General features: G+C 38.8%; 1 protein-coding gene across 2 annotated transcripts in view; it reads left to right on the top strand.

Moving 5' to 3' along the window:
- Positions 1-18,000, top strand: part of LOC126371284 (serum response factor homolog) — a 336,720-nt gene that overhangs the window by 94,956 nt on the left and 223,764 nt on the right. The window contains exon 3 of one of the 2 annotated variants that reach the window (XM_050016582.1): positions 16,471-16,536. The exons of the other annotated variant lie outside the window; for it this stretch is intronic. Coding sequence (XP_049872539.1) covers positions 16,471-16,536 — 66 coding nt within the window. The remainder of the gene's footprint in view (positions 1-16,470; positions 16,537-18,000) is intronic. 2 annotated transcript variants of the gene reach the window in all.

Below are 18,000 nucleotides of genomic sequence, written 5' to 3'. Positions count from 1 at the left end.
TCTAGGTGTTTTTTTAAAGTAAATTTACTTATTTTAGACACTAGCCCAATCTTCTTCTATCGTGTGGGTTGTGAGGTCAACCCTCATCAACCCTGGTGTCAGGGTTATTTTTGAGTCGCCAAAGACCCCTGACATGGCTCATGTAACGACTACTTACTTACATCAGTAACTAGTAACCGGGACCAACGGCTTAACGTGCCTTCCGAAGCACGGATCATCTTACTTTTTGGACAATCAGGTGATCAGCCTGTAATGTCCTAACCAAACTACAAAGTGACTAGCCCAATTTGGAATATAGTCGTGATTGTAACATGAGTCCAGGAGGCGTCGTCTTCCTTCTAGGACTCTCCAAGAGTGGCTGCACGCTGTCTATTAGTGGCTCTGTCCATCGTGCTGGCAACTATAGGAGTTATTTGCGCCAGCAAACTTAAACATTTAAATTTTCCTTAGTAGAAACGTAAAGTTCTGAATTTAAAATGAAGTTAATTGAACGAAGTATGCTTTGAAATGAGTTCTTTAATTAAGTAAATACTTTATATATTGAAAGTTCGTCAAGTTTGTTTCATTAATTAGTTGAAATGCAGAAAGCAAATGAAGCTCTTAGGAGCTTTGCTTGGAAGAAATTGCTAAAGACGGTTGCATTTTCAACTGTATCACGTTGGTCTACCTGAAATCCCCCTTTTATCTTCGGACTTTCAGACGTACGGCGGGTGTCCATCCCTATTTGGTGGATATCCCAACTATTCGCACAAAGCGCTTCGCATCGTCCTTCATTATGCGCACTGCTTAGGAGTGGAATTCTCTGCCGTCTTCTGTATTTCCGATTGCATATAACCCGGGTGCTTTCAAGGCCTGAGTGAACAGGCACCTTTTGGGCGAGCTCGCTCCATCTTAGGTCAATGCCTTCGGGCAAGTCTGGGGCCAAGAGCAAACCCATCAAAGGTAAAAAAAATCTCAGTGAGATTTAACTACTTAGTACATCTTGTGATGAATGTACCTCTGACTTCCCCGATTGGGATACAGGCGTCGCCTTATGTGTTTGTATTTTAGTGACTCTCAATCTGCCATAGGACGTAACAGACTGTACCTACTTACCTACAGATTTTCATACGTCAATCATGTTAACATTTTTATTCAAGTCATTATTTTTTACCCAGAAAAAAATTACCATGCCACATCAAAGACATGCGTCGTGACACCATGGTCATCCCTAACAACTTGAATAAAAATCCACTCAATTTATCCAAAGGGCAAAAGTAAACACCGTTATCAACATATGGATATTACGCAGTCTCCGCTATTCTCATGTTTCATGGAAATTAAATTTCGCGCCTAATTATCACTTGTTTTGTCGGCATCGCCACTATATGTGTCGTCGGCATAACTCACCATGTAATAATATACCGGCGCACCCACATTATTCTTTCGGAAGATGCGCAAGAGTGCTGTGCTTTTGGCGGTGGTGCAAGATATAAGGGATGGTACTTGTATTTGGATATTTTTATAATTATAAGAATTCTTTCTTTATTGAGTTTGACAATTTGTGACCGGTAATGTCGTTGTATAAAGTTTTTAACCGACTTCAATAAAGCTGACGTTCTATGTTAGACGTGAAAGGTTTGTATTTTTTTATAAGTAATTACAAATTCGGTCTGGACTATCGACAGAAAAAAAAAAGAATTATACAATGCTGGACGGTAATTTTTTTGCTATTTCCGCTGCATTTTTTTCTTTTTCTATGGCATATTTATTGAGTATACCTAACTAATAGAAAGCTTGATGAAGGGTGGGTATATTTACTTCACCGTGCGATAAACGTAAAGTCACCCTATCAGTAATACAGGGATGATTCAGACCATGATTCTGGGTAAATATCAAGTGGAATTTCCTGTTAAAAATTCATAAAATTGTTTTTTTTTTAATTAATTTCAGTTCCATATTTTTGCGACGGAAAATTCGTCAATGTTATCGGTACGATGTCACTAACACCCTGTATAGTCGTGAGCTTATTATGTTGTGTTCACTTTTTAGTACCTACATTAATCAACAAAAGGTATCGCTATTCAATTTTTTTTTTAATTCGTCTTCTTTCCCGCCAAGTACGCTCGCGACCGTCGCTCACACCGTCGCGTAACGCAACCGTTCATTAAGCCCCGCGTTTCGGATAATTACGCACTGATAAACCAAGCAAATTGTTCGTGAATTATCTCGCGGGGCGTGCGTGATGAATATCATTCCGTGGCCCGAATAACGCGGCTGACGGACTGTCACTGTCTGAAAAAAAAAAAAAAACAGTCTTGCCAGTGTTAATTTTACACTTTTGTAATGCATTCAATTTGCGGTCCTCACGGCTTTTGGTTAATCACATTGATTGATGATCGGTTCTGGGTAACGGGTGACACGCTATATGGTCATATGGTTGAAATTATGCTTACAGCTCCCAATTTTATAATTTGAAGTGTTTTGTTGTTGCGTTAAAAATGACAAAACGTTTCTGTACTTATGATTAACTCATGTATTGTAGCAACCCTAAATCATAGATAAGATAGCTATAGCTTGTATTCTATAGACATCTTTATCTATGGTTTAGGGTTGTTATAATTTGTTATAAGTTTTACGACATTAAGTAACTGACAAAGTAAAATTTATATTTATGTTTCGCCGGTCTTACTATCCCATCCTCATCGCCACTTTATTATACTTAATAATATGTTGTTCCCTGTTAATTGGGCCGAGGATTAATTAACACCGAAACCAAATTACACGAGAAACAACCCTTTATTAGGTACTTGAAATACAAAGATCACTTTTACATCTCTATGTCTATAGACTACAAACTATAGCTATCTTATCTATGGTTTAGGGTTGCTACACTAACAAAGAATTTTGAAAAAGAAAAGGGATGGTTATACACCCACTCCACGCCATTTATGTATCTATGCTAGTTTCTTGAATCAATATTATACACTTTTATATGTACTATATCCGATATTTAAATTTTCGAATACTTCATAAAGTTTACGTTTATAATGGTAGGCCGAATGAAACGCAAAGGTGTGTGAAAGAGAGTGACGAGTGAGCGAGAGAGAAGAGAGGATTGCGGAATAACAGGGATATGGCGGTGGGTTGTTTAAATAAGAGAAAACGTAAAAAAATATAAAACGTGTAAACTAAGCAAAGGTAAAGAAAGAATAATCGTTTTCTTCATGCCCTATCCCACATATATATTAGAGGTATGCATTGTAAAACGCACCCTAGTTCTGAAACGCGATGACGATGTTTTAATTTACAATAAATTTTCTATACACCCGATCGACACCGAACGCCAATAACTCGGTTGTCGGGACATTGATTAAAATGTCCATTAAAGCATTAACGTTCGCGATTGCTATCCGCTCGCGCCCGTGTGAGATGAGCCCGTAGATACAAGCCGGACAAATTAAAACTTTCTTTCGAAGAAAACTATTGGACACTCTCTCATTAGTGTTATCTGGAGTTGAGATACTCCGGGGCTGACTCACGGTTATGGGAATATTACTTCCTGTGAATCCCACTTTGGGTACAATCTTCTTCTATCGTGTGGGTTGTGAGTAGGTGTCAGGGTTACTATTGAGCCGCCAAAGGCCCCTGACATGGCTCATGTAACGACTACTTACTTACATCAGTAAGTAGTAACCGGGACCAACGGCTTAACGTGCCTTCCGCAGCACGGAGGAGCTCGAGATGAAAACTTTTTTTTTTGTGGTCACCCATCTATGACCGGCCTTTGCGAAAGTTGCTTAACTACAACAATCGCAGACCGAGCGCATTAACCGCTGCGCCACCGAGCTCCTCATCCTCATCCTCATGATGAGGATTACGGTATAATTTGTCAAAAAAGTTAATGTGACATGGTTGCAAAGTGTATACATATTAGTACCCGTGACCGTATGTGTTATGCAGTGTATAGTTATTTAAGTAGGTATCAACAATTATTTTAAAGATGTTAAAATATTATAGACTATAGAGGATAACCTAGAACTACTGAATTAATTAATAAAATAACCTTTTCTGAGTAATGTAATGTATTATTATTTCGGGAATGTTTTCAAACTTTTACGTCTAGTTTTAAAGACCCATGGAAAGTATTCGCATTTATAGTCGTCGAATTTCTTCAGTAAGTACTTATAGTAAGTTAGAGTACCCGATGTTTAACAGAATCGAAAGAGAATACGAATCGGATCCTGCGGATCGGTTTCCCAAAAAATACATTTTTAAAGCTGTTATTACGTTCGCAAATCTTCAGAACAAAGAGGTGTGACACCAATTCATTCTCGCGAACAAATTGCGTGAATTCCAATTTCTTTTCATCGGTAGGCGTCACCATTACCCAGCTCCATAATTTCACCGTCATTTCCAATGATCTCCAACTCATTACTCACTTCAAACAATCACGAATGACACGCGAAAAATCAACCGTGAAAGCGATCCGACCAATATACGCCTTATTTCTTTACGGCTACAGTTTAAACATCGCCTTAGCTTTAAAATCACAGAGGTTCTTGTTTACTTAAAACGCAACTGTTAATTTTCGCAACCGATATAATTTTATGTTATTGCTCTAAGTATAGCCATCCTTCTCTAACTTATGGAGGTTGAGAAAGTTGGAAAGAGAGTCTGATAGTGGTGATACAAATAAATTGACAATGTAAATTTTTACGATGTAATCGCAGTGAATTCAGTTGCGATTGACGATACGGTGTGAAGACAGGTCTTCATGGAAATGGGGTACAGTTAATTAATATAATATTCATAAGATCTGTTTCCACTCGCTGACAGGCTGTTTTATACCCTATCTGCAGGATAATAATATCTTAAATCCGTAAAATCATCACAAAACCGTGGAGGAGCTCGGTGGCGCAGCGGTAAACGCGTTCGGTTTGCGATTGTTGAAGTAAAGCAACTTTCGCAGAGGCCGGTCATAGGATGGGTGACCACAAAAAAAAAAAGATTTCATCTCGAGCTCCTCCGTGCTTCGGAAGGCACGTTAAGCCGTTGGTCCCGGCTGCATTAGCAGTCGTTAATAACCACCAATCCGCACTGGGCCCGCGTGGTGGTTTAAGGCCCGATCTCCCTATCCACCCATAGGGAAGGCCCGTGCCCCAGCAGTGGGGACGTTAATGAGCTGATGATGATGATGATCCGTAAAAGCCTAGTTCGGAGGACGCGTAACTTGCATAAAAAATAACTGGGTAGTTTCCTAATTAGGTCAAAGATAAATTATCAAATCCGATTATTTTACTAAATAAAGACAGATATAAAGGTGACAAAAACCTTTGCTTTCTCCTATTTAACTTATTTATGAATTTTAATCAAGAAAAATGTAGTAAGCCCAACAATTTGTCACATTTTTTTAAAGTCACAGTGTGTTTTTTCTTTCATACAAATTCCGCAGTAATTTCGTGTTTTGACGTTTAGTAAAACTAGCCTATTGGGATACAGTCGCCGCTGCTCCAATGCGGGTTGTGCGTACTCCACCACGCTGCTCCAATGCGGGTTGGTGGAGGTATATTTACGGCTAATAGCCGGGACTAACGGCTTAGCGTGCCCCGAAGCAATCATCTCACTTTATCGGCCAATCGGTGATTCAAGCCTAAAAAGTCCTTACCAAACAAAGGACAGTCTCTCAAAGTGATTTTGACAATATCCCCATCGGGAATCGAACCCGGACTTTCAGATCGTGAGCCTAACGCTCTAACCACTAGACCACGCTGGCTGCACGGACCTTAAGGTATGTGTAATCATGTCATTCGGAGACTTCTCCCTTGCTCCTCACACGATACAATTGAGCGTACAACTAGTAACTTTCCAAGCACGCGTTCTAACTGCGGGATATAAATCCCAGTCCACACGGGACGGACAAAGAGCGCGATATTTAGGCGGACAGCGCGCGCGCTATTGTGTCGCACAATGCGGTGTGTACCAACTCTTATGATGATAAATGTCCTCGGACATTTGTGTCGCCGTGTCGCGAAGAGCGTTGGCAGATAAAGTGGACTCATTTTTTATTTTACTCTAGGTTTTAATTTGAATTATGTTCATTAAGTAAAACATTTATTTTTATCGTCATAATCTGTGAGTCTTCAAGGCTAGAGTGAATAGGCCTTTGCTAGGTAAGCGTGATCCACCCTAGACCAGCCGGGTCTGCATGACAACCGCGTCGCGCACGGCGCGAATCACATCGAGCGCTTGGACCAATAAACGACACGAATGCTATCCACGTAGATGCGTCAAACAGCTATTGGTCGCTCAATATAATTCGCGGCGCGGTTGTCATGCAGACCCGGCAGGGGGGTTCAAAATGGCCATATCGAATCAATTCATCTAAGAAAGCAATATTGCAATTTGCCATTTGTTAACATTGCACACTTACTTTTATATGTGCAAATGTCAGATTGCAATATTGTTTTCTTAGATGAAATGCTTCGATGTGGCCTTTTTAACTCCCTGATCTTCACTTACCATCAGGTAAGTTTGTGGACAAACTGGAGCCTATATTTTTAAAGAATCAGAATCAGAATGTGTGATTGTATTGTGAGTGAGTGTAGAGATTCGTTCATCACTCATTTTATGGCTTGAAAATTATCTCTTAGTTTTATCAGTCAATAGATAATATTATGGTGTACACATGCTCATTCTACGCCTATCTCCGCAACCGTTGAGGTCTTCACCCGTATCCCTGGGCAAGGATAAGGTGACTATAAGTTGAAAAAAAAAGTTATATTAGATAATGGCCCCGATTCCTGCAAACACCTCCTGATTTTATTTTAAGTTATACCCGTCATTTTCGTACCCGCCAAAAATAATGGGACTGATGATTGACTGCTGATAATTTAATAACCCGGGCGAATGAAATAGGAATCCCGCTGCTATTTAACCTGTGTGACATGTGCTGTCAGCTTCAATCTGTCGGGTTATTGGCCAATATAGAATTTTGGGAGGCGTTTTTAAATCTCTGCCTAAAATTGACCTGTGTTCCATAAATTTTATGCCAGTCGGTTGCCCGTCTCTTTCCTTTTCGGCGGATAAGAAAATGACAGGTATAACTTAAAATAATCATCATCATATCATCCAAGCCGTGTCCGGCCACGGCGACTCCTAAATGTCTTTCCCAGGTCGATGTTATGCAGCATGTCATAGACAACCGCCATGTTTAAATTAAAAAAAAAAACAATAGAAACAAAATGGAGTAACAAGGACGACGCCGTTTTATTTTTCCCGCTCCTTATATTCATATTTCTTCATTAAAATTTGTAAATGTATACTGGAATCAGCACTATTGCTGCTATCGGTACACACGTGTGAATCATTTTTGTGGACATTGTATCACGCTGGTATATTTTTCGGAGGTGACCACACTTTGACCAGACCCGTCCGTCATATTCAATGAAGTTAAGCAACATTTGACGATCTATTATATGTATATATACATCCAGTTTATTGGTATTGGTACACATACAATACACTTTATAAACCACTAAACAAGTGGGTTATTACCTGAATATAAAACGAAAATACGTTTTTTTTTTAACAATGCTAGTCTTATCGCTTCTTCTTATTATCGTGTGGGTTATGAGGTGGAATACCAACCTCATCATTCCTGGTGTCAGAGTTATTACTGAGCCGCTAAAGGCTCATGTAACGACTACATACTTACATCAGTAAGTAGTAATCGGGACCAACGGCTTAACGTGCCTTCCGAAGCACGGATCATCTTACTTTCGGACAATCAGGTGATCAGCTAGTAATGTCCTAACCAAACTAAGGATCAGAAAGTGATTTTTGTGATGTGTCCCCACCGGGATTTGAACCCGGGGCCTCCGGATCGTGAGCCCCATGCTCAAGCACTGGACCACGGAGGCCGTTAGTTTTGTTGTTAAATAATAATATACAAGTTGTTAGTGATATCTTAACGAATACTGAGGGAGATGATTTAGATCAGATTCTGAGTTAATATCAAGGGGAATTTTCAGTATTACACCCACTCCTCGCCAGATATTTTGGGAATTATTTGATAAAATAACCGAATAATAATCAACGGAAAGTGTAGTGTTTCGTTCGGCGGCTTGTCATAGGATTGAGCAACAGTGGCTCGTGTGGCAGTGGGTTCGTATCAACAGTGGCTGCAAGTTGTCTTTGATTACTTGTGGCTCTGCCCACCCCATTAGGGATTACGGGCGTGAGTTTATGTATGTATGTATGTATGTAATAATAATCAGTACTTACATAAAATGTATTTTATTTTCATAATCTTCAATAATTTTGATATAATTACAACGTAGGAAAATTACAATAAATGACAAAAAGTACAATTATTATTTTACAATTTTAAAATTATAATTTTAGATAACTAAAATAATTTTTGAATAAACATGTAATTGATCATGTTAAAAATGAAGCTATTTGAATAAAAGTTCTTTTTAATTTCACTGCGGGTACGCAATAAACTATACTTTGCGTGTGTCTCGCTATTTCAATAACCTAAATCATTATGGCTAACACATTGCAAACTTGCGTTATTACATGAATAAAACGATATATTGTGCACCTGTTTCAACATTATACTTACACTCACGCCTATTTCCCACCGGGCTGAGCAGAGACTACACATAAACAGCCTATATACGTCCCACAGCTGGGCACAGGCCTCTCAATCAACCGGAGGGCGTATGGAGCATACTCCAACACGCTACTCCACTGCGGGTTGGTGGAGGTGTTTTTACGGCTAATAGCCGGGACCAACGGCTTAACGTGCCCTCCGACGCACGGAATCATCTTACTTTTTCGGACAATCAGGTGATTCGAGCCTGAAAAGTCCGTACCAAACAAAGGACAGTCTCACAGAGTGATGAAGCAGAGACTAATATTACATTAAAATTTGCTTCGATCCTGACGTACTTTGCTGTTTTTACAACCTGTTTCAATGTCGGGGAATTAAAATAAATTCATGCCAGTAATATCTAAGGGGGTAGGCAGTGCCAAAAGTAATTAGAAGATAGAATGCAGCCACTTTTGATACGAAGTCCCAGTGTACCACTTTACGATTCAATCACTGAAGCTGAAGGCCCGAACATCTGCGGCCATAATATATAATTATATCGGAGGTGTGCTGACGTGCAGTGAATGTGGCCGTACATTCACTGCTAAGATCGGTTACGTCAGCCATATAAGAGCGCATCTTAGGCGTTCCTAGATTGGAGACTTGTCGCCATGGCCGAACACGGCTGGAGGATATATATCATCATCATCAGCCGTACGACGCCCACTGCTGGGCATAGGCCTCCCCCAACGCATATAAGGGGGGGGGGGTTTGGGACCTTAAGCAAACCGCGCTGGTCCAGTGCGTGATGGTGGGTCGCCAGAGCCTCTTTCGTTGGTCAGCAGGATGTACCGCGCGCAGGCGAGGTTAGCTTGGGCTCCGAAAGGTATCATTTGGAGCTCCTTATACCCCTTTATATAGGCATATTAAATATAAACAATTTTAAAAAGTCCATACGTGATCAAATGTTCATCATCATCTCCCTAGCGTTATCCTGTTTTCACAGGGTCCGCTTACCTAACCTTTAGTTTTGAAAGGTCCGGTTTTTACAGAAGCGACTGCCTGTCTGGCCTTCCAACCCGTGAAGGGAAAACCAGCCCAATACAGGTTAGGTCACATACCTCCGAAAATGCATTTCTCGGGAATGAATGGTTGCTATTTACCGTACATACCTACATACATAAACTCACGCCTATTTCTTTTCATACTAATTCCAATTTATTCAGCTGTAATATTATTTAATGGTATATAAACCAAGCTCGCAAGATTATTCTCGTAAACACTGGTCTACGTTTAAATCCTGTTAGTTTATACATTAGCACTTATTAATATTTATATTCCATTAAAACAGAAGCAATTTAACGACATTTTTTAATATTAGGGCGGGGCTGCAAAGTGCGCAAGCGCAAGACATGTGTTAACTGCACTTAAGGATCATTTGCGGGCAATTTAAATATTTCTACATAATGCCCACATTACTATGAGGTAGAGAATATTTTTGTTAAACTGTTGTTCGAGTTACAGCTGCGCATATACATTTATACGCGTCTATAATCCTTATCGGGGTAGGTAGACTCATAGTCATCAGAAGACTAAGCAGTAGATAGAAAACAATATGTCGCCTATTTTTTTTTTACAAAATAAGGTCACTAGAGCCGCATTAATTTTAAACCTGGGGGTTCTCTACATGTATAAAATAACAGAAACGTTATAAAACATAAAGGAAAACATCCCTAGTTTGATCAATCTACGTCCCTCTAAGATTCCCACTAACCTTCGCCTTAATATGTCGCCTTATTACAAAATAAAGACACTAGAGCCGCACTAATTTTAAACCTGAAGGTTCTCTACATCTATAAAGTAACAAAAAAGTTCAAATTCATTTATTTATTTCTTAAGTTTACAAAAACATTGTCTACAGGTAGGGTCCCAAGGCGACAATGCTTAAATATTCAATAGATTAACATTATAATAAAAATATGATTATGTCATGTTTTAATTATACAATGTCAACAATGTTTAAAATTCTAATAAAAATCCTAAAGTATATAAATTCTAATAAAATAATTCTGATCATCAAGTTATTTAACATATAGAAAAAGAGCCCTAGTTTGAATCTATGTCCTTCTAGGCTTCTCTCTGCCAGCTCCACCAAACTTCGCCTTATACAGGGTGTTAGTGACATCGTAACGAAAACTGAGGGATGATTCAGACCATGATTCTGGATTGATATCAAGTGGAATTTTCTGTCGCAAAAGTATGGAACAAATAATAATAAAAAAAACAAAAAAAACATGAATTTTCCGACATCAAATTCCACTTGATATTAACTCTGAATCATCCCCCTGAGTATTCGTTACGATGTCACTAACTATATATAGGATATATATAGGATATTATTTGTTTAAGGTGAATCATTTGAAGACTTTTTTATATTAATTATTTTAATGTTGTTTTACAGGTCAGTTACTTCTAATAAGCAGCCAGCCAAGGTCGGTAGTGTGTTGTGTGATGCTTTTAAAGGCTTACTATTTCCCAGAAAAAGTGCAACACTTTGCACCCATGATGAAAATTGTTTTCTTTGTTCTTATTATCGTGTCGATGGCAAACGAAATAGTATCGGCCTAAAACTTAGCAACACGTATGGCGCTATCTGTAGCGCTCATCAGATCCTCGTGCAGGTGTTCGGGCACGCAGGACACGATGTAAGATGTTCCATCGTTTGGGGAACGCCGCACTTGCACTTTAAGTCCGAGCCATCCGAGAAACCCCACCTGAAGAAATTGTTCTTACTTCGGCCCACCTGAGTCCCAGGTCTATTTAGAAACTTCTAGGTAAACGAAGGGAAATCCAGACCTGGGACTCTCTCTCTGATGGCGAAACGATAGGGTTTGGTAGGTGTACCCGTTCCTGCCAAATCCTGCATCTTCTGACAATCAGAGAGAACGCACGCGCGCCGCACTGTTTGTGCAATAAAGTTAAGTTATGTTGTACTAATTTTGTTGTAATGTACAATCACGCTCAGATCCTGGAAACCGCCTGATATCGATTACCTATGATGCAAACATGAATTCAAACAAATATCATCCGAATTATAGTTATTCTAAATTGTGCCACAAAAAAGGAGACAAAAGCTCTCATTGGGTACAAAATTTAAGACCCAGTGGGGTACACACCTCGGCTAAGGGCGTCTTCTGAGAGTATATTTGACAGAATCAATCGACCTTAGAGGGCCGATACCGATAAGCGCTGAAAGAGGAAAAGCTTTGACCACGCGGGGTCGGTATCGAAGTCCTGCCGGGTCTGCATGATAACTGCGCCGCGCGCAAGAGAGGACAAGAACCATAGAGGCTGCCAATCAACTCGCGACAACAAACACTTCAGTAGGGCTTCGACCAATAAATGGTACGAATGCTATCAAGGTAGATGGACGTCAAACGGCTATTGGTCGAAAGCTTCGATATAAATCGCGCCGCGCACGGTGCCGTTGCCGTGCAGAGCTTACTGAAGTGTTTGTTGTCGCGAGCTGATTGGTAGCCTCTATGGCTCTTGTAGCCGGGTATATTACGTCCTTCGGTTCCTCAGAACAATTGCATAACTTCTTAAACGACAAACATATGATTGTCACTTTACGGTTTATCGTCCTGTTCGCACAGATTCCGACTTCACTTATTTTTTTTAAGGTAGTTTATTGACTTAATGCATTGTAATTCTAGGTCCCCTGCCATCTCGAACCGAAATCGCTCGGCCCACAGTTTCGAAATAAAAAAGCGAATTGTGATCGTAAATTCTTCGTTAATTGCCCTTTTGCTCTAGATCTGTCAAAACCAGCAATAAAAGCCTTCGATGGTTCTGCGATCACAAGTCACAACTTACTTTCATTCGAGATGTTTATAATAAATAAGATAAATATTGTCTTAATCGACGGGTTATTTGTAATAACATAACCTGAATTGAAACTAGCGTACTTATTTATAACGGTTCATCATATCTTAGGACTTCGAATCCTGGTGAGGACATATCACAAAAATTACTTTGTGATCCCTAGTTTGGTCAGGATATTACAGGCTGATGACGATCCGTGCTTCGTATGGCACGTCAAGCCTAGGCTCCTGTTTAGTACTTACTGATGTAAGTACGTAGTCGTTACATCTCGTTACATGAGTCATGTCAACGGCCTTTGGCGGCCAATAGTAACCCTGATACCAGAGTTTATTTATTTATTTATTTATTTGATGAGGTTGGTAATTCTCCTCACAACACACACGATAGAAGAAGAAGGACTTCAATACCAATGCAAGTTGCGTTTTAATCATTTGTGACTGTGATCCACCAAATTCAAATTCAAAAATATCTTTATTCAGTAGGTAACATAGTTACAATTTGAATCGTCAATTTTTACATTAAGAACGTCTCATCCGCCTAAAACTCGCTTTTGCAGAACAAAAATGCTGTTGACATCTGCAGCATGACCCCACAGCAAGATGCCGTACGACATTAGACTGTGGAAGTAGGCAAAATAAACTAATCGCGCGGTTTCTACAAACGAATTTTGTTGACCACGAATGCTACTGAGCTGAGCCTTTTGGACAACTTATCAATATGAGAACTCCATTGCAGCTTAGCGTCCAAATTAATTCCCAAAAATACAGCAGTATCGGTGAGGTCCAGTTCTTTATTTTTACAATAATAGAATCGAGCGGCCTACTAACATTAGATAACGTAAAATAAACATAAATTTTGTTTTATTTTCATTCAGTAGCAGATTGTTTGTTTTGAAATGGCGTTGTTTACATCGTCAAAGGAATCTTGTCGTCTCTTTACTTTAAAAAGTAAGGAGGTATCATCTGCAAACAGCACCCCAAAAGGAACTACGGGCGTGTATTATTTCTACCTGTGTTCTCATATGAACAGTCGAGTTTTATAATATATGAACCTGTTCTTAACTGGCGGGTAATTAGGATAGTTCTCAAATAGTTAGCGAGTGTACCTCGGCGCCTAGGATCAAGGCGCGCAATTACCGCCAAATGTAGGTCACAAGACCGCGCACACTTTTAACTATTAAACCATACTTTTACTACTACCGTAGATTGAACATCAGCGCTCAAAAAGTGGGATACAAAGTTACTGTTAATATAGCGACGTTGACAGTACTTTACCTCAGTGCGCGATTAGGTGCCGAACTGGCAACACGGGGAAGTGCGTGGTAAAAATTTGCAAAAATAGAAGCTCAAAGCAAAAAAAAGAACGATGGGACTTGGGACATCATGTTTCTAATAAGTAAAGGCATTGTGCATGTCATCATAGTATAAACAGTTTAATTTTCGCAGTAAAACCCTCCAATATTATTATTTAAGTTTAAAATACACTAAAACAAGTACTCCCGGTCAATCCGAATCCCAGTATAACCCGACCGCGTTACGAAGCACCACGCGTTAATATACGTAATAAGACGATGCGTACTTTCTTAATTTGACAAGATTTTATTTTATATGCCGCTGTGTACGAATGTATAGCTAAACAAGCACCAAGTTTTCTCCGCATTTTTTGTATCAAGCGCTGTATCTACGGTAGTGGTAAATCAATGTACTAAACCGTCTCCTTATAGTGAAAATCAAGTAAGCGTCTTTTTGAAAAGTCACATTCGGATATGTTTTGATAGCCTTTACTTTGAGGTCGCAGGTTCGAATCCAACACAGGCCTAAACCAATGGTTGTTGAATTTGTTTTCGAATTCGTGTTTGGATCATAAATTATTATCACGTGCTCAGCGGTGAAGGAAAACATCGTGAAACCTACATTCCCGAGAAATGCATTTTCGGAGGTATGTGACCTATACAGGGTGTTAGTGACATTGTATCGAAAATGTCTTCTATTCTGTGGTTGTCAGTATGACAACCTGCTAGACCGTAAGGTTGGTAGAATTGGAGAGGTTGTCATGGTTACCATATTTACTACCCAAAGAGTGCTGTCATTGCATTCCCTTTAATTTCTCCGCGCAATTTATTCTGATTATCCTTTGCCGTCGTGATTGGGCACCATTATAATACCAATAACAATTATGCGCGTGACATACGATCCACTTTGTTTAATTACGTCTGATATTTATTGGAGGTTTCTCACTAATTAATGATATTGATGTTGATGAGGACTTAACCCAAAAATATTATTCTGTTATTGTTATTTTTTTTGCAATGTGACTTTTTATTTTTTATTCACGTTGATACGTGTGACGTATGCGGCCTCTGTGGTGCAGTGGTTGGTCTCACGATCCGGAGGCCCCGGGTTCGAATCCCGGTGGGGACTTATCACAAAAATCACTTTTTCACACATTTTGAATCGTCATTTTTATATTACGAACGTCTAAAAGGCTCGTTAAGCCGTTTCTGTTATGTTATGTAAGTATCTTTTAATTACATGTAGGTTTCTAACTTTCAATTTGTTGTAAAGTGGTAGTATAGGCATTAAACAAGTTATTTCTAACGCTTAGCAAGTATGTACACTTAAGTACCCAGCTAAGGGTGTTACCAGACTAATAGATCGATCGTATTTATGCTTTACGAATAAAGGATGTACCTAATATGCTTTCTCTCTTTCAAAATATTATAATAGTGACATGTTATGTAGTTTGTGTTGTATATTAATAAATATTTTCACTTCTTAATCCTATTTCTAGTACTTTTGTTTCAAACCTATCACTACTTTTTTTATTTTTAGTGTTGTTTGTAAATGTTTCCTAATGTTATGTATGCATTTGTTTGTTGTATGACTTTAATACGAAATTATTAAACTTACAAACATTAATTTGTAACAGGTAATATTTATTACCTGTGTAATGTTTGTAAATAACTAAATTTTATTTTAATCAAAAAATACAAAAAAAAAATATTTAAAAATAATAATAATAAAAAAACAGAAAATACCTTAACTAAACATTGTAGCAGGGATCCCTGCTTGTTTGTAAATTGAAAAGAAAAGAAAAACACATTAAATGTTTTACTGTTCTATCAATAGTATGACTAAAATATAGTTAAGACTGATATTTTATTGAATAATTCTTAAAATATTACAATACACAATTATGATTAACAACCCTAAAATTCAAATATTTAAGTCGTTGGTCCCAGACTACGACAAACACCACCACCACCAATCCGCAGTGGAGCAGTGTGGTGGAGTATGCTCTGTTCTCCCTCCGGTTGATCGAGTGGAGGCCTCTGTTCTGCAGTGAGATGTATAGAGACGATTTATGTTATGAAAATAAAATAATAATTATTATAATACAATGTTTTAACAGCCTAACTTTGGATGGATCGCAAACTAATGCTACTTATTAATTTTAACTGTTTCACTACTTACTTTAAAACTTTCCTAACAGGATATCAGACAGTTATCACTAGGTGATGAAATAGGTCCTTACGGTGCGTTCCCACCAGTTATGTGCAGTTCCGGGGCAGTTTTTTTTTTTTGACGTGACTTATTGTAGATTTGCCGCAGATGGCATTAACTACTTGGCCGGACAAATGGGGAGCGCTTCCGGGGCAGTAAAAGGCGCAAAAGTTATGTAAAAAGAGCGTTATTACCAAAAAGCAGCCAATGACCTTATAATTAAAGAGCTTTTTACCATAGGACCATTCCCTGGAACGGCACATCACTGGTTCCCACTGATGCGAAGCGGAGCGAAGCAGAGTTGTAGGAATTGACCAATCACAGCGAGCGAGGCAACAGAGCGTTTTGACTCCCGTTCGCTGATTGGTCAATTACTGCGCCTCGGCGGAGTCAACCAATCACGGCGTGCGAGAAGACGCTCTGCCTCGCTCCGCAACAGTAGGAAACTTTACTAGCTTTCTCTTGTGGTTTGTGGCTTGTCTCACGCATGCTCTTTATCTGCAGGAACTAGAACAAGAAATAGAACGAACTGAAGGAACTAAGCCAGGGTCGTCTTGTAAGAAGTCTAAGGTAGGTACGTTATTTTCTTTGTTGACTGACAGACTGACATAACGCACGCCCGCCTGTATATCCTCCAACGATAGTATAACGCATCAGAATTTGAATTCAGAACTGAATTCTTTATTGTTGTTTTTTTCCCGCGTGAACGAACACATGTAAGACAATAAAGTATTCTGAATTCAAATTCTAATATACAATAAATCTAATAATTTAACAAGGAAAATAACGGTCATTTGTATTTGGAAATGCGATGATTAAGAGGGACATTAAGAAAATACAAGCAGTGTAGTAATATTCTACTTCGCGTAAACGAGACAACAATACATTGTCAAATAAAAGATCGGAAGTACAACTGGCGGCCATATTTGTTAACAGTAAGCTCAGCTACGTCCCCCATCTTTCCAGCGATATCCCCTTTTTCATCGGGTCCGCTTACCTAACTTGATGGTTTTACGGGTCCGATTTGATATAGACGCGTGTTTGACCTTCCAACAGGTAAGAAAAACCAGCCCGATAGAGGTTAATCCACATAATATCTCCAAAACCCAAACTCACCTAAGTAAACACGAAAATACTTATTCATTTTCTAAATCAGTTGCAGTTAAGAAGTCAAGCAATGTACATTGAAATATAATTTATAGTTATATCGTTTGCGAAATTAACGGACAGTTTAGTTTCGTGATTTAATACTTCAACTGTAGACTATTTAATAATTATAACCAGTCTTGTAGACCACTAGTTGCTGTCCGCAACTTTACTTGTGTTTTTGCTGTGATTAGTAAAGTGACAGATGGTCAATGTTTAATTACACATAACAACATGAGCTAAGGAGTAGTCAGAGGTACACCCATCGCAAGATGAACTAAGAGCCCACACCTCACCGAGCTTTCTGTTAGACCAACGTGATAAGTGGTGAGCCGTATCGCCGTCTATAATGGTCGAGCCACCTGTGAACTCTGTGGCTTTGTGTTATGTTTAAAATAGCAGCATATAATTCAATAGGATGATAAAAGCTTTTATACTGGAGTGGGAGCGAATTTAAAACAAAAAAAAAAATGCGTACCTGTATATTAACCTAAAAACCTACATAACTGAAACAATTTATTCTTTACTTTAACTTTTAATGTGAGGGATGAAATCGTACAACTGTATCTTTTTTTAATATATGTAGTAATTTCGCAGTTTCTTTTTTACGGTTCTGCGGAACCCAGCTAGGCATAGATCTATGTCGGTCCTGTTCAACTTTAAGTCTCTCATCATAGTTGAGGAGTATATACACCTGCAACAAATTGCTTAAATATACTTTACCCATACTATTTTATTACTTACCTAGATTATTACCATTATTACATGCTATTACCGAGTCGCCACGGAAAAGCATTTTAATTTGTTGATTACTTTAATTGGATATTAACTACCGTTTGTCACTATGCTTGCACATTATTTGTAAGTATCGTTAACAGTTTTACATTA

The sequence above is a fragment of the Pectinophora gossypiella genome, chromosome 12 (assembly GCF_024362695.1).
Source record: "Pectinophora gossypiella chromosome 12, ilPecGoss1.1, whole genome shotgun sequence".
Taxonomy (NCBI): domain Eukaryota; kingdom Metazoa; phylum Arthropoda; class Insecta; order Lepidoptera; family Gelechiidae; genus Pectinophora; species Pectinophora gossypiella.
Note: the sequence above shows the minus strand (reverse complement) of the source record. Positions and strands in the feature narration are given on the sequence as shown.